This window comes from Perognathus longimembris, chromosome 23, assembly GCF_023159225.1.
Source record: "Perognathus longimembris pacificus isolate PPM17 chromosome 23, ASM2315922v1, whole genome shotgun sequence".
NCBI classification, from domain to species: domain Eukaryota; kingdom Metazoa; phylum Chordata; class Mammalia; order Rodentia; family Heteromyidae; genus Perognathus; species Perognathus longimembris.
Window position 1 is genome coordinate 35,196,551 of NC_063183.1, and position 13,982 is coordinate 35,210,532.

Consider the following 13,982-nt stretch of genomic DNA (forward strand, 5'->3'; position numbering starts at 1 on the left):
TGCTAGCCTTGAGCAAAAAATGTTCAAACACAGTGCCCAGGCCCTGAGTTCAAGCCCCAGGGCTGGCAAAAATAAATAAATAAATAAACCAGACAGTAAGCTTCAATCCTCTGTTGCTAAAGAGCTTTCTACGTGTAGCAGGTACAGACATATATCACTTAATCACAGATATATTCTGAAAAGTGTTTTGTGAGGCAGTTCTTTCAAACCTAGCTGTCACAGACTGGGTATGCAACAAAGCATCTTGGTGCCATCAAAAGACAGGGTACCAGAAAAAGACAGGGTACCAGAGCTGGCTGCCCGATTACATAACATACTGTTTTGAATGTTCATTTTCTGGTAGGAGCATATCCTAAAGTAAGGATAAAAAATGGTAAGTGTGTAAGCCGGTAAGAAGACTTAGGCCCCGATAGGAATGGGACACTTCTCTGAGGTGGCATTTCCTGCAGTGCCTTGTGAGTTGCATAGCCCCCCGCGGGGGCCCCGAAGTTGTAGTTTCCATCCCTCTTTCACCCCAACCACGCCTGCCAACCACCTTGTGGGAAGAGCGGGGTCCAGATCCTCAGCATGGGAGAAAACCCCGGCTCTTTAGGGCTTTGCCTGTTTTCAGGCAGGCAGACCTGCAGCTTCCAGGCCGGGCTTCGCTGGGCCCTTTGCTCTCACTGACAAAAGCGTAGCCACCCAGGATTTTCCCAAAGACGTCACTCGCTACTGAGGACCCCCTCGCGCTAATGTAGGAGACTGTTACGAGCTATGGGAGACCAGCTCACACTCACACGGAAGACCGTCACACGCGGACCTCCACACACTAACATGGGAGACCATCGCACGCTACTGACGACCAGCTCACACTAACATGGAAGACCGTCACACACTACTGACGACCAGCTCACACTAACATGGAAGACCGTCACACACTACTGAGGACCAGCTCACCCTAACATGGAAGACCGTCACACACTACTGAGGACCAGCTCACCCTAACATGGAAGACCGTCACACACTACTGAGGACCAGCTCACACTAACATGGAAGACCGTCACACACTACTGAGGACCAGCTCACACTGACTGGAAGACCGTCACACACTACTGACGACCAGCTCACACTAACATGGAAGACCGTCACACACCACGGAGGACCAGCTCACACTGACTGGAAGACCGTCACACACTACTGAGGACCAGCTCACACTAACATGGAAGACCGTCACACACTACTGAGGACCAGCTCACACTGACTGGAAGACCGTCACACACTACTGAGGACCAGCTCACACTGACTGGAAGACCGTCACATGCAGACCTCCTCACACTAACATGGAAGACCATCACACACCACGGAGGACCAGCTCACACTGACTGGAAGACAGTCACACATCACTGAGGACCAGCTCACACTAACATGGAAGACCTTCACACACTACTGAGGACCAGCTCACACTAACATGGAAGACCGTCACACACTACTGAGGACCAGCTCACACTAACATGGAAGACCTTCACACACTACTGAGGACCAGTTCACACTAACATGGAAGACCGTCGCACACTACTGAGGACCAGCTCACACTAACATGGAAGACCTTCACACACTACTGAGGACCAGTTCACACTAACATGGAAGACCGTCGCACACTACTGAGGACCAGCTCACACTAACATGGAAGACCGTCACACACTACTGACGACCAGCTCACACTAACATGGAAGACCGTCACACACTACTGACGACCAGCTCACACTGACTGGAAGACCGTCACACACTACTGACGACCAGCTCACACTAACATGGAAGACCGTCACACACTACTGAGGACCAGCTCACACTGACTGGAAGACCGTCACACACTACTGAGGACCAGCTCACACTGACTGGAAGACCGTCACACACTACTGAGGACCAGCTCACACTGACTGGAAGACCGTCACACACTACTGAGGACCAGCTCACACTGACTGGAAGACCGTCACACACTACTGAGGACCAGCTCACACTAACATGGAAGACCGTCACACACTACTGAGGACCAGCTCACACTAACATGGAAGACCGTCACACACTACTGAGGACCAGCTCACACTAACATGGAAGACCGTCACACACTACTGAGGACCAGCTCACACTAACATGGAAGACCGTCACACACTACTGAGGACCAGCTCACACTAACATGGAAGACCGTCACACACTACTGAGGACCAGCTCACACTAACATGGAAGACCGTCACACACTACTGACGACCAGCTCACACTAACATGGAAGACCGTCACACACTACTGACGACCAGCTCACACTGACTGGAAGACCGTCACACACTACTGACGACCAGCTCACACTGACTGGAAGACCGTCACACACTACTGACGACCAGCTCACACTGACTGGAAGACCGTCACACACTACTGAGGACCAGCTCACACTAACATGGAAGACCGTCACACACTACTGAGGACCAGCTCACACTAACATGGAAGACCGTCACACACTACTGAGGACCAGCTCACACTAACATGGAAGACCGTCACACACTACTGACGACCAGCTCACACTAACATGGAAGACTGTCACACACTACTGACGACCAGCTCACACTGACTGGAAGACCGTCACACACTACTGAGGACCAGCTCACACTGACTGGAAGACCGTCACACACTACTGAGGACCAGCTCACACTAACATGGAAGACCGTCACACACTACTGAGGACCAGCTCACACTAACATGGAAGACCGTCACACACTACTGAGGACCAGCTCACACTAACATGGAAGACCGTCACACACTACTGACGACCAGCTCACACTAACATGGAAGACTGTCACACACTACTGACGACCAGCTCACACTGACTGGAAGACCGTCACACACTACTGAGGACCAGCTCACACTGACTGGAAGACCGTCACACACTACTGAGGACCAGCTCACACTAACATGGAAGACCATCACACACTACTGACGACCAGCTCACACTAACATGGAAGACCTTCACACACTACTGAGGACCAGTTCACACTAACATGGAAGACCGTCGCACACTACTGAGGACCAGCTCACACTGACTGGAAGACCTTCACACACTACTGAGGACCAGCTCACACTAACATGGAAGACCGTCACACACTACTGAGGACCAGCTCACACTAACATGGAAGACCTTCACACACTACTGACGACCAGCTCACACTAACATGGAAGACTGTCACACACTACTGACGACCAGCTCACACTGACTGGAAGACCGTCACACACTACTGACGACCAGCTCACACTGACTGGAAGACCGTCACACACTACTGACGACCAGCTCACACTAACATGGAAGACCGTCACACGCTACTGAAGACCAGCTCACACTGACTGGAAGACCGTCACACACTACAGACGACCAGCTCACACTGACTGGAAGACTGTCACACACTACTGACGACCAGCTCACACTGACTGGAAGACCGTCACACACTACTGACGACCAGCTCACACTAACATGGAAGACCGTCACACGCTACTGACGACCAGCTCACACTGACTGGAAGACCGTCACACACTACTGACGACCAGCTCACACTAACATGGAAGACCGTCACACACCACGGAGGACCAGCTCACACTGACTGGAAGACCGTCACACACTACTGAGGACCAGTCCATGCTAAAATGAAAGAACGTCACATGCTACTGAGCACCAGCACATGCTGACATGGAGGGTTTGGCATACTTACCCATGTGCCCTCTTGCTGTTCTCCTTTCCTAGCTGGCTGTGTTCATATCATCCTGAGAAGGTGATGCTGTCTTCCATTGCAGACACAGTGCCCAATATAGAGAATATTGTGTTCTATGTCACCAACCTATCAGTGCCTGGGCTGACCTTGAACTGTGATCCTCAAATCTCAGCCTCCTAAGTAGCTGAGATTTCAGGCATGGGCTGGGGATATGGCCTAGTGGCAAGAGTGCTTGCCTTGTATACATGAGGCCCTGGGTTCGATTCGCCAGCACCACATATACAGAAAACGGCCAGAGGTGGCTCTGTGGCTCAAGTGGCAGAGTGCTAGCCTTGAGCAAAAAGAAGCCAGGGACAGTGCTCAGGCCCTGAGTCCAAGGCCCAGGACTGGCAAAAAAAAAAAAAAAAAAAGATTTCAGGCATGAGCCACTGGCACCTGGCTCAACAAAAATGTTCAAAGAAGCCTTTATTTGCTAAAGTTACCAAAAGTACATTCACACCCAAAATTATAGAGACTCAAAGAAATTCTAGAAGATTGTTCCATAAAACTTGAGCATCTGAAGGGGTGATGCCTAGTTACGTATCTAAGAATAAGCTGGCCCCAATGGCTCACACCTGTAATCCCAGCTACTCAGGAGGCTGAGATCTGAAGATCACGGTTCAAAGACAGCCTGGGCAAGAAAGTCTGTGAGACTCCAGATCTGGGTTCAAGCCTCAGTACCAACACACACACACACACACACACACACACACTCACGGATCAGAGAATAGTGTTGGATATAGTAATATTTTAACTGTTTCTCTGAGAAAATAATTTTTAGAAAAATCTGTAAATTCTTGCAGAGGGTATGGAAACGTTTGAAAGGCCATCATTAGTCTTGGCTTTCACGCTATTGATTCCCAACTGATGGATGATTAAAGGTCCGAGCTCAGAACGGCAGCTCCCTCTGAGAGCACGGGACAAGGCTCCAGGGGCAGAGCTACCATGCCACTTTCTTTTCATTATGTGAGTGATTTTTGCCAAATACCTTGTCAAAATGGGTCCTCAGCACTCAGAGAAGTGCAGTACCGCTGTGTCTTCTTTCATATGTGTCTGTTTCCCAAACTCCAAATAAGTCAGAATCACTTTTGTATCACCTCTTCTGCCTCATGCTTTCCGGCCCAGGGATGGTACCAGAGTGTACAGTACAACACAGTCACAGATGGAGTTGCAAACAAATTTTGCTTCAGGCACGAACCATAAATTAAAGTAATGATCACTTCAAGATGAAACTTTTCCCCCCTGTCTTTTACAATCAGAATGAAAGTAGGTCAATGAATTTTGGGATATTTTAGAGAATTACAGTATTGTATTGTTTGCCAGTACCTAATTTACAATTACAGAGCTCCATGAATATTGAAAGGATTCAGCTTCCCATTATAAATGTATGTGGCAGTTTGGTTGTTGATCAGTTTATGAAGTTAATGCAAATGGAACTGTCTTCCTGTCAGCGTTTGAAATCTATAATGCAGTCATGTTGTATATTCAGGGACAGGCCATTGACAGTCAATTAACAAGTTTGATTGGTATGTCAACTCATTCTTTTGAATTGTTAATAGTATGTTAATAGCACTCGTTTCTTTGTGCAGTCCCATTTGCAGCTTCACAGTTGCAGCTATTTTTTATAATTCTGAGTAACCTAAAATAGTGCCTTAATAATAGATTATTAAACACCTGTCTAGTGAGTGTAGCTTAGGGAGCGTTCTCTAGACTGAGAGTTTGCAGTGGATCCCTTTGATATTCAAATCAACAAATGATAGCCTTTTTATTCAAAACGTAAATCCTTTTGATGGTTAGCTTGTTAAGAAATATTCAGCTCTAGTCTGACCTGATCTGGTTTCTCATGGAAAAGATCTGATGCCGTTTGAAGGTTCATAAATGGAATGCCAATGACAATTTGTTGTTGACGTTCCGCTGCCGGGCCCTCAGATGCTGCTGGTTGATGCACCGAGTTCGCCTCACCAAATAATCCTTGCAGGTAAATGATCTCCGGACTGATCAGGTGGTTTCAAAGCGGAGAGGGCTCTTCTGTGGTCTGGCACTTGAGGCTTGGAGGGGTACTTTAAAAGATGCATCAGAACTGACAGATAGATCTTAATGGGAGAAAGTAGAAATGTGGGAATATTTTTTAGTGACTCGCACATTACTTAGAGTTTTGAAGACCTTCAAGTGTCGATCAAATCTGTTCCCCGTAGCAGATTTATTTCTACCTTGGTTTTGTTAGGGTTGTTTTGTCTGTATGCATAGGTTTACTCTCACTTTTCTGGGGACGTTGATGAGACATTAAATGTATTATTCCCGAATGGTGCTTTGGAATAAGGTTGTGAGTTCATTTGCACAGACATGTTTTATTCATACAATGCCTGTGCACCGGAATATAAGAATCTGCCATTTCTCTGGCCTAAAAAAAGTGTCTATACCAAGGAAGCAGTAAAAATTTTATACCTTCCCCGTTCTTCACTTCTTTAGGTGATGTTTTCCATATTTATATTTAATCTCATTGGCAGAGGTTCTTTATAATGTGGGAGAAATCTACCAGTGTGGTTTAGCTGTTTACTTGCTGTCTTTCTGTCCGGTGCTTCGATGGATGTGGAGGCATGATCTGCCTTAGTCTGAATTTTAGGAAGCTGGGGAGAATGATAAGATCTTGGGTAGGTGCTGCAGACTAAGTCTCTCTGTTCTCAATCTTGTGTGGACCCAGCTTGCTGCCTTTAGAAACACCAAAGTCAATGGGAATGTTCAGACAATGCTAACGTACACTTCTCAACTGGATGTAGAAAATTGTGAAAGATTGCTGGCATGATAATACAAAACCTTCATACTGTAGTTTGAACACTGTTCTAGACAGCAGTAAAAAAAAGAAAGTTATAAAGAATATGTACTCGTTAATCTGTAGCTAACACGTGTGCACATTTTAAGAGGGGGGGAGGCAATTGGTTCTTGTCTTACATAGTTTGTTTCCCATGTGCCCTTGGGAGGACCCCAGAACTAACGACGTCTCCAGACAGAGACAGGAGAAGAAGAAGGGAGCAAGCGAGCACTAATTAATAACGGGTTTTACTGGGTCACCTTAGGAAAACCTCTGACAGTGTTACTTGAATCACTAATCCTGCAGGATGTTCACCACCAAAATGATTTTGTCACTGGAAAACCAAGGTGCCCCTGAGGTAGACTCAGCCACCCCCGCCGCCCCCAGCAGTGTCAGAAAGCAACTCCTTCTCTCTCACCCACAACTAATGTGAACACAAGAAACGCATTTCGCTGTAGTTATCCAAAACGAACGTGGGTGCCGGGCACTTGGGTGTTGTTTCGCGCGTTTGCGTCCCGTGGCGCCAGTTAGCACGCGTTGTGGCAACCTGGAAGACGCCTGATGGCGTGTGCTGGCGGCGGAGCTAACAGGACTTCCCGGGTCCTAGACTGGAGTCTGCGATTGGATGGGTTAATACAATAAGACAATAAGGGGTAGGTGGCATTTGAGCGCATCGGTCGCGAAGCGGGGTGGCAGGTGCGGCGACATGAGTTAACACGGAAGGACCCGGGAGCGCTGGGGCCAGGGGCCGTCACAGAACCAGGAGGCCCAAAGACTTGCCTTAGGAATCCGCAGGCTCCTGGATGCTCGGAAACCTGACTAGGAAAGAAGTGGGGAGACGCCAGAGAAGGAGAGTGGCTTTCAGGGTTCCGGGGAGGGGCGTGTGCCTGGGTGTGCAATCCACGCGACAGGGCGGAACACTGCCGCAGCCAGCGCGCACGCCCCAAGTGGGGCCTGCAGGAGAAACACAGCCAGCAAAGCCTCCATGCGGGAGACCCGCCACGGTGTGTTTAGAAGGATAACCTGTCGGCGCGTGTTAGAAAAGCACGGGAGACGGGGGAGCGGGGGACAGGCCGGGCGTGGACTCCCTCCAGGGGTAGCAGGGAGCATGAGACTATTCCAGAGGACAAAGTGTCCCTCAAGTAGCTTGACGAGAGTCACGGGGGTGGAGGGCGGGAGCGGAAAAAGGGAGGAACCAAGAATGAAGACTGGCATGCCCGGCTGGGAAGATGAAGTAAAAGTGGGGACAGTCCGCTTTTCTAAATGAAATCATTCTCTGAATCTCTGTCCTCCCGCAGTCTCGTAGCCGCGGCCTTGCCCTCGAGGGGGCACGTTGAGCGTGTGTGTGTGTGTGTGTGTGTGTGTGCGGTCGCCTGGCACCCCCCTGTGCCAGCTGTAGATAGCGTGGGTGGAAAGTGGCTAGTTCCGGAAGTGTATGAGAAGGTGACTGTTCAAATTAAATGTAAGCTGTCTTATCGAAGTTAAAGATCGTAGTGAGGAATTATTTCCTCACCTGCAGACTTACACACCTTGGTGCGTTGCCCATGTATCACCCCCCCCCCCGCCCAGTGTGATCACGGAGTGTGTAGAAATGCCCAGGTGACGGGCATTGATCGAAGCCTGTCAATCTGCCACACGTCCCGGGCACAGCAGGAAGGTGACACCCCCCCCCCCCCAGCCACTCGGGGAGTCCCAAGGAGAGAAGGAAGAGGAGCGTGGGAGCCACTCTAGAGGAAGGCAGAGGGACTTTGAGGGAAGGGGTGGGAGCTTGGGACAGACCGTGTGGGAGGTCTCGGCTTGGTGTCCGCGCTCCTTGTCCTTCCCGTGGTGTGCATCGAGCTCCCCACCCCCGAGAGCCAGCGCACTGTCGGGAGGGGAAGCGCCGAGACTGTGTCCTGTGAGATCCAGCCCACCGCGCGGGGCAGTGGGGAAGCTCCGAGAGCGCCCCCCCCCCCCTGCAGTTCCAAGCCCTCAGCACACCAAAGCACCGTGCTCCCCCAGGCCCAGCAGTGAGCTGGAGTGCCTGTGATATTGCCAGGTTGCCGTATTTATTATTTCACGTGCCTCCCTTCCCTGCAGACTGTGCGCACTCTGAGCTCCTTGGGTTCCAGATCCTGTTTGCCTTTATATTTTCAGTTCCATCCACAAATAATACATAGCAGGTGCTGCATGGGAATTTGGTTATGTAATGCTCGAAAAACCATGACTCTGGTTCCACTTTAAACACTTTTTTAAAACTCAAAATATCCGGCAATATTCAACTTAAAATGTACTATAAGAACTTTTATGTTATATGTTTCTTTTGCCTTCAGAATCCTGAGATTTTATTGGATGCAGCATATATTTGATCTGCCACGTTCCATGAACATTAATAGAAAAAGGAACCCAAACGCTTCATTTGATGTTTATTAAATGACAGTTTCTCAGGTTTATATGGCACTTCACGTTGTGGCAGAGACATTTTAGATCATCTATTTTAATAGTAAGTCTCTCCTCTCTTGTGGGACTCCTTATTGGCGTGGACTTCTCTTTGAAGACAAGGCAAGTCGAGCAGTTAAGTCATATCTTACACAATTTTATCAGAAGTTGGTTGACTGCTCTTCCTCTTACCTCATGCTGTGCTTATAAGTACTTAAATTTACTTTTATGTTCTGCCAGTTTTACATTCCCGAACATATCACACAAACTTAAGAGATAACAGGGAAGGTATTATCAGCTCAAATTTGGAACTAATATGCTATTTTTGAAGTTCTTTAACTCTCAAATTGGAGCAGCTTATTACCTCCTTCTTGCTACTCAAAGCAGTACTATGATAAATCTCACCTGCAGAGAGGCAGGACGTGAAAAATAAGAGATGTCACGACTGTGGAAGGTCTGTAAAATTTTAATAATTATTCATTCCACTGTAAGGAATTTTGCAGAAAATAGTTTATCCGTACCTGTACCGCTCTTGGAAATACAGAACTCACTGTGTGTCTTCTGCAGCATCTTGAAGATTTTTTTTGTATTTTTAGGACAGAAATGCATGTTTGACAAGGAAATGTGACCATGAGCTTTCCCCCCTCCCGTGGTTTTTGTTGTTGTTGTTGTTTAAATTCTCAACGTTTTCAGCCTAGCTCTTGTTCTCTAATCACATCTTTCCAGATCCTCTGTTCTGTGCCAGGATGTCTTCAGGCGATAAAGTAAACTTATCCGTGAGAATAAAGAAGGTCTATAAAAGTGTGCTTCTGTGGAGGTCGGATAGAAACTACATAGTCCCTGACGGTACCTATTTGCTGATTCCTCTGCGAGCAATTATAACGCATTCTGGAATAACATCGCCTGGAATTCCATGCTATAACTCTAGCTTTCTCTAGTCCTGCTCGCCACCTTTATTACGGTTAATTCTAAAACCCCACACACACTTTAGAGATATTTGTGAGAGAAAAACTTGGTTGAAATTTTAAACAGTGCTTTCCCTTTAAGTTCTATCACCATTACTGAAAATTATATCTACAGCTCCTCTAGAACAAGTAAAAGTGTAATCTCATTTGTATACATTATTTGTTTCTTCTAGCCAACCCTTGTCATGTAAATAACTCAGAAATGGCTTGTGGCTCCTGTAGCATATACCTTTAGTGATGGGGCGCAGGCGGGGTTGTGCGCTCACTGTCAAGCTGGCATTGTGTGATGCCTTCTGCGCTGCTCATCGCTTGCACACTTCCCATCTGGAATCGGTGATTCCTCCTCGGTACTGGTTGCACTCAGTCCTCTGGATATAGACAGCGGAGGCACCCTGGCGGACCCCACAGCAAAACTCAGCCGCCTGGTTCTTCTGTAAGGCTAATTTCTTTTTGTTTTATAAAAGAATTAATTAGCATAAATTATTGCACAAAAGGATTTCATTGTAATATTTACACTCTGCATATAATACACTTCAGTGCGGTTCACACCGTGCATGTTATTCTTTCTTAGACACCTTCCCTCCTCAGACCTCCTTTTAAACAGGTTTTAGTGGGTTCCATTATGCTGTTTTTACACACACACCTGATGATCTTTGACATTTCACCTGATTCCTACTTGTATTTGTTGCAAAAATTGCTCCCTTTTTTGCCTTTATTGCGATTAGTTTTTAATGAGCGCAGTAAAGCCAGTTGCAAGAACCTAAAGCCGTATTCGGGGGCACAGTAGGACTGTGGGCTGCGCGCATGTTACTTTGTCTTTGGACGTAATTGCAAAGCTGAGCAATAGTAAAAGGGCTCCGTTAAGGTGTTTCGCCTCCTCCCACTGTAGTTGATCTTCTGTAACCCTGAAGTTCCTATTAATTACTGGAGCCTGCATAGAATCATTTTCAGTGAGGAGACAAACCCAGATTTATCGTTGCAGAAGTTACGAGGTAGCAAGAAAGTGAGTCTCAGTCGTGAGAACTGGTGGCCAGGATCTGTCCACCACTGCTGGCACGCAAAATCACAGCACATCACTCGACAAAACCGACAATCCAACGTTCATGTCCTTTGCTAGGTACCGTGAAAATTGTATTACTCTGTGATGGTTTGACTCTTGCAGGATTAGACCACGTACAGTCTCGCCGAGAAGCAGCTCAAGTAGCCAGAACCTTTGCGATCCACACTTGGCTGTTTACTGACCTGCTATAATGATCATACACAGTCCAAGGGAAGATGTGATAAAATTTAGACTCTTATTTTCCTAAATCATACCTTAGTATCCCGAATAGTATTAAAATGTGAGACTTACCGAAAGAAAGGAAGTTTACCACCCATTTATGAACTGTGGTATTCTTCAGTTGAGGCAAACAAAATAACCTTTGAACATAAAACTTGCTCTGCATTTTGCAGTTTTGCTAGAACTTCTTGTGGCTCACTGGTTTTCTGTGGAACAAGTCTTTCCATAGAAAAGGGACCTGTTCTTAGAGAAGGGCTACAGAGTCATAAAAGCTAAGCAATAAATTTACTTTAAAACATGAGCTCCTAAAGTATGTTTGCGCAGTAAAGCGCGGGCCAGGCCCAGCTCCAGGCTGAGACATTTTCTCCTTGTTATCACCTCGTTAAGCGCCGCAGCCCTCCTGCAGGCTCAGGTATGGGGCCACTAATTAAGAAGAAGGGCTCATTACCAGTTCTCATTAACATCAATTGGAGTTTTAAGGCCAAATCCCTGGACTGAAAATTTACCCCCTTAATGTTCAACACAGGTGAACGAATAAAATCATTTAAATGCCTGCATCATGGGGTAGTGCAAATGTGCTCTCCAAGGATGAGCAAATCGCTTCCCGCAGTCTGGCACTTTGCCTGCTGCTCTGCGAGAGGCAGGCGGGCAGGGGGGAGGGCGAGGGGAGGGGGCCGAGGGCCCGTCCCGCTGGCCCCCCCAGGAGGAGTACCCGGAAAGACCAAAGACTGCTCCACACCGTGCCCGCGAGAGGAAGGCCGCCACCGACACCATTTGACTTAGCCAGTAAGAACCAGACGTCCCCGCACGTGTCAGCCTGCGCGTGACCCCTAGACCGCATGGCGTGGCGGCCTCCGGGGCACACGCCTCGGCCTTCTGCTGTCACCACGCCTGTGCGCGGCGCCGAACCTGGCTTCCCTGCGGGCTCGGGAGCTGGGGTGTGTGACTTCGTGAGGAGTTCCCGTGGGCTGATCTGGTGGGGTGGAGGGGTGGAGGGCGTGGTGAGGAGTTCCCGTGGGCTGATCTGCTGGGTGGAGGGGTGGAGGGCGTGGTGAGGAGTTCCCGTGGGCTGATCTGGTGGGGTGGAGGGGTGGAGGGCGTGGTGAGGAGTTCCCGTGGGCTGATCTGCTGGGTGGAGGGGTGGAGGGCGTGGTGAGGAGTTCCCGTGGGCTGATCTGGTGGGTGGAGGGGTGGAGGGCGTGGTGAGGAGTTCCCGTGGGCTGATGTGGAGGGTGGAGGGCGTGGTGAGGAGTTCCCGTGGGCTGATGTGGAGGGTGGAGGGGTGGAGGGCGTGGTGAGGAGTTCCCGTGGGCTGATGTGGAGGGTGGAGGGGTGGAGGGCGTGGTGAGGAGTTCCCGTGGGCTGATGTGGAGGGGTGGAGGGTGGAGGGCGTGGTGAGGAGTTCCCGCGGGCTGATGTGGAGGGTGGAGGGGTGGAGGGCGTGGTGAGGAGTTCCCGTGGGCTGATGTGGAGGGTGGAGGGCGTGGTGAGGAGTTCCCGTGGGCTGATGTGGAGGGTGGAGGGGTGGAGGGCGTGGTGAGGAGTTCCCGTGGGCTGATGTGGAGGGGTGGAGGGCGTGGTGAGGAGTTCCCGTGGGCTGATCTGGTGGGTGGAGGGGTGGAGGGCGTGGTGAGGAGTTCCCGTGGGCTGATCTGGTGGGGTGGAGGGCGTGGTGAGGAGTTCCTGTGGGCTGATCTGGTGGGTGGAGGGGTGGAGGGCGTGGTGAGGAGTTCCCGTGGGCTGATCTGGTGGGTGGAGGGGTGGAGGGCGTGGTGAGGAGTTCCCGTGGGCTGATCTGGTGGGGTGGAGGGCGTGGTGAGGAGTTCCCGTGGGCTGATCTGGTGGGGTGGAGGGCGTGGTGAGGAGTTCCCGTGGGCTGATGTGGAGGGGTGGAGGGCGTGGTGAGGAGTTCCCGCGGGCTGATGTGGTGGGTGGAGGGCGTGGTGAGGAGTTCCTGCGGCTGATGTGGTGGGTGGAGGGCGTGGTGAGGAGTTCCTGTGGGCTGATCTGGTGGGTGGAGGGGTGGAGGGCGTGGTGAGGAGTTCCCGCGGGCTGATGTGGTGGGTGGAGGGCGTGGTGAGGAGTTCCTGCGGCTGATGTGGTGGGTGGAGGGCGTGGTGAGGAGTTCCCGTGGGCTGATGTGGAGGGTGGAGGGGTGGAGGGCGTGGTGAGGAGTTCCCGTGGGCTGATCTGGTGGGTGGAGGGGTGGAGGGCGTGGTGAGGAGTTCCCGTGGGCTGATGTGGAGGGTGGAGGGGTGGAGGGCGTGGTGAGGAGTTCCCGTGGGCTGATCTGGTGGGTGGAGGGGTGGAGGGCGTGGTGAGGAGTTCCCGTGGGCTGATGTGGAGGGGTGGAGGGCGTGGTGAGGAGTTCCCGTGGGCTGATCTGGTGGGGTGGAGGGCGTGGTTCTGCAGTTGGGTGAAGTTTTACCGCGTGGAAATCAGTCTCCATGGAAAAGGAAAGCCACTGCCCCGCTCACCTGGCAAGACTCTCTCTCCTTTGGGAATCCGGGGCAAGCCAGCATGGAACCCCCTGCGAAGCCCGAGGGGAGCTCCCGCCCGGCGGCCGCGGCCGAGCGAGCCCCCAGGCTGCACGCTGCGCCGTGGCTCTCGGCTCAGTCGAATGGGGAGCTGAGTGACGGACCCCTTGATGAACTGGCCACAGGTTAACGAGACCGGTGCTGGGTGCCTCCCCTCGCCTCCCCTTCGGAGGGGTACACGGAGTGTGCCTTGGGTTTTCGGAGGCC

General features: G+C 50.4%; 1 protein-coding gene across 1 annotated transcript; it reads right to left on the reverse strand.

Annotated features, from left to right (window-relative positions):
* Positions 1–11,782: 11,782 nt before the first annotated feature.
* Positions 11,783–13,687, reverse strand: LOC125340450 (extensin-like). The gene has a single exon (XM_048332065.1). The coding sequence runs from the start codon at positions 13,685–13,687 to the stop codon at positions 11,783–11,785; it is 1,905 nt and encodes a 634-aa protein (XP_048188022.1).
* Positions 13,688–13,982: the final 295 nt, after the last annotated feature.

What these genes read in the sequence shown, in the direction of transcription:
- LOC125340450 (XM_048332065.1), bottom strand. Translation starts at nt 13,687, where the DNA reads ATGGAGACTGATTTCCACGCGGTAAAACTTCACCCAACTGCAGAACCA.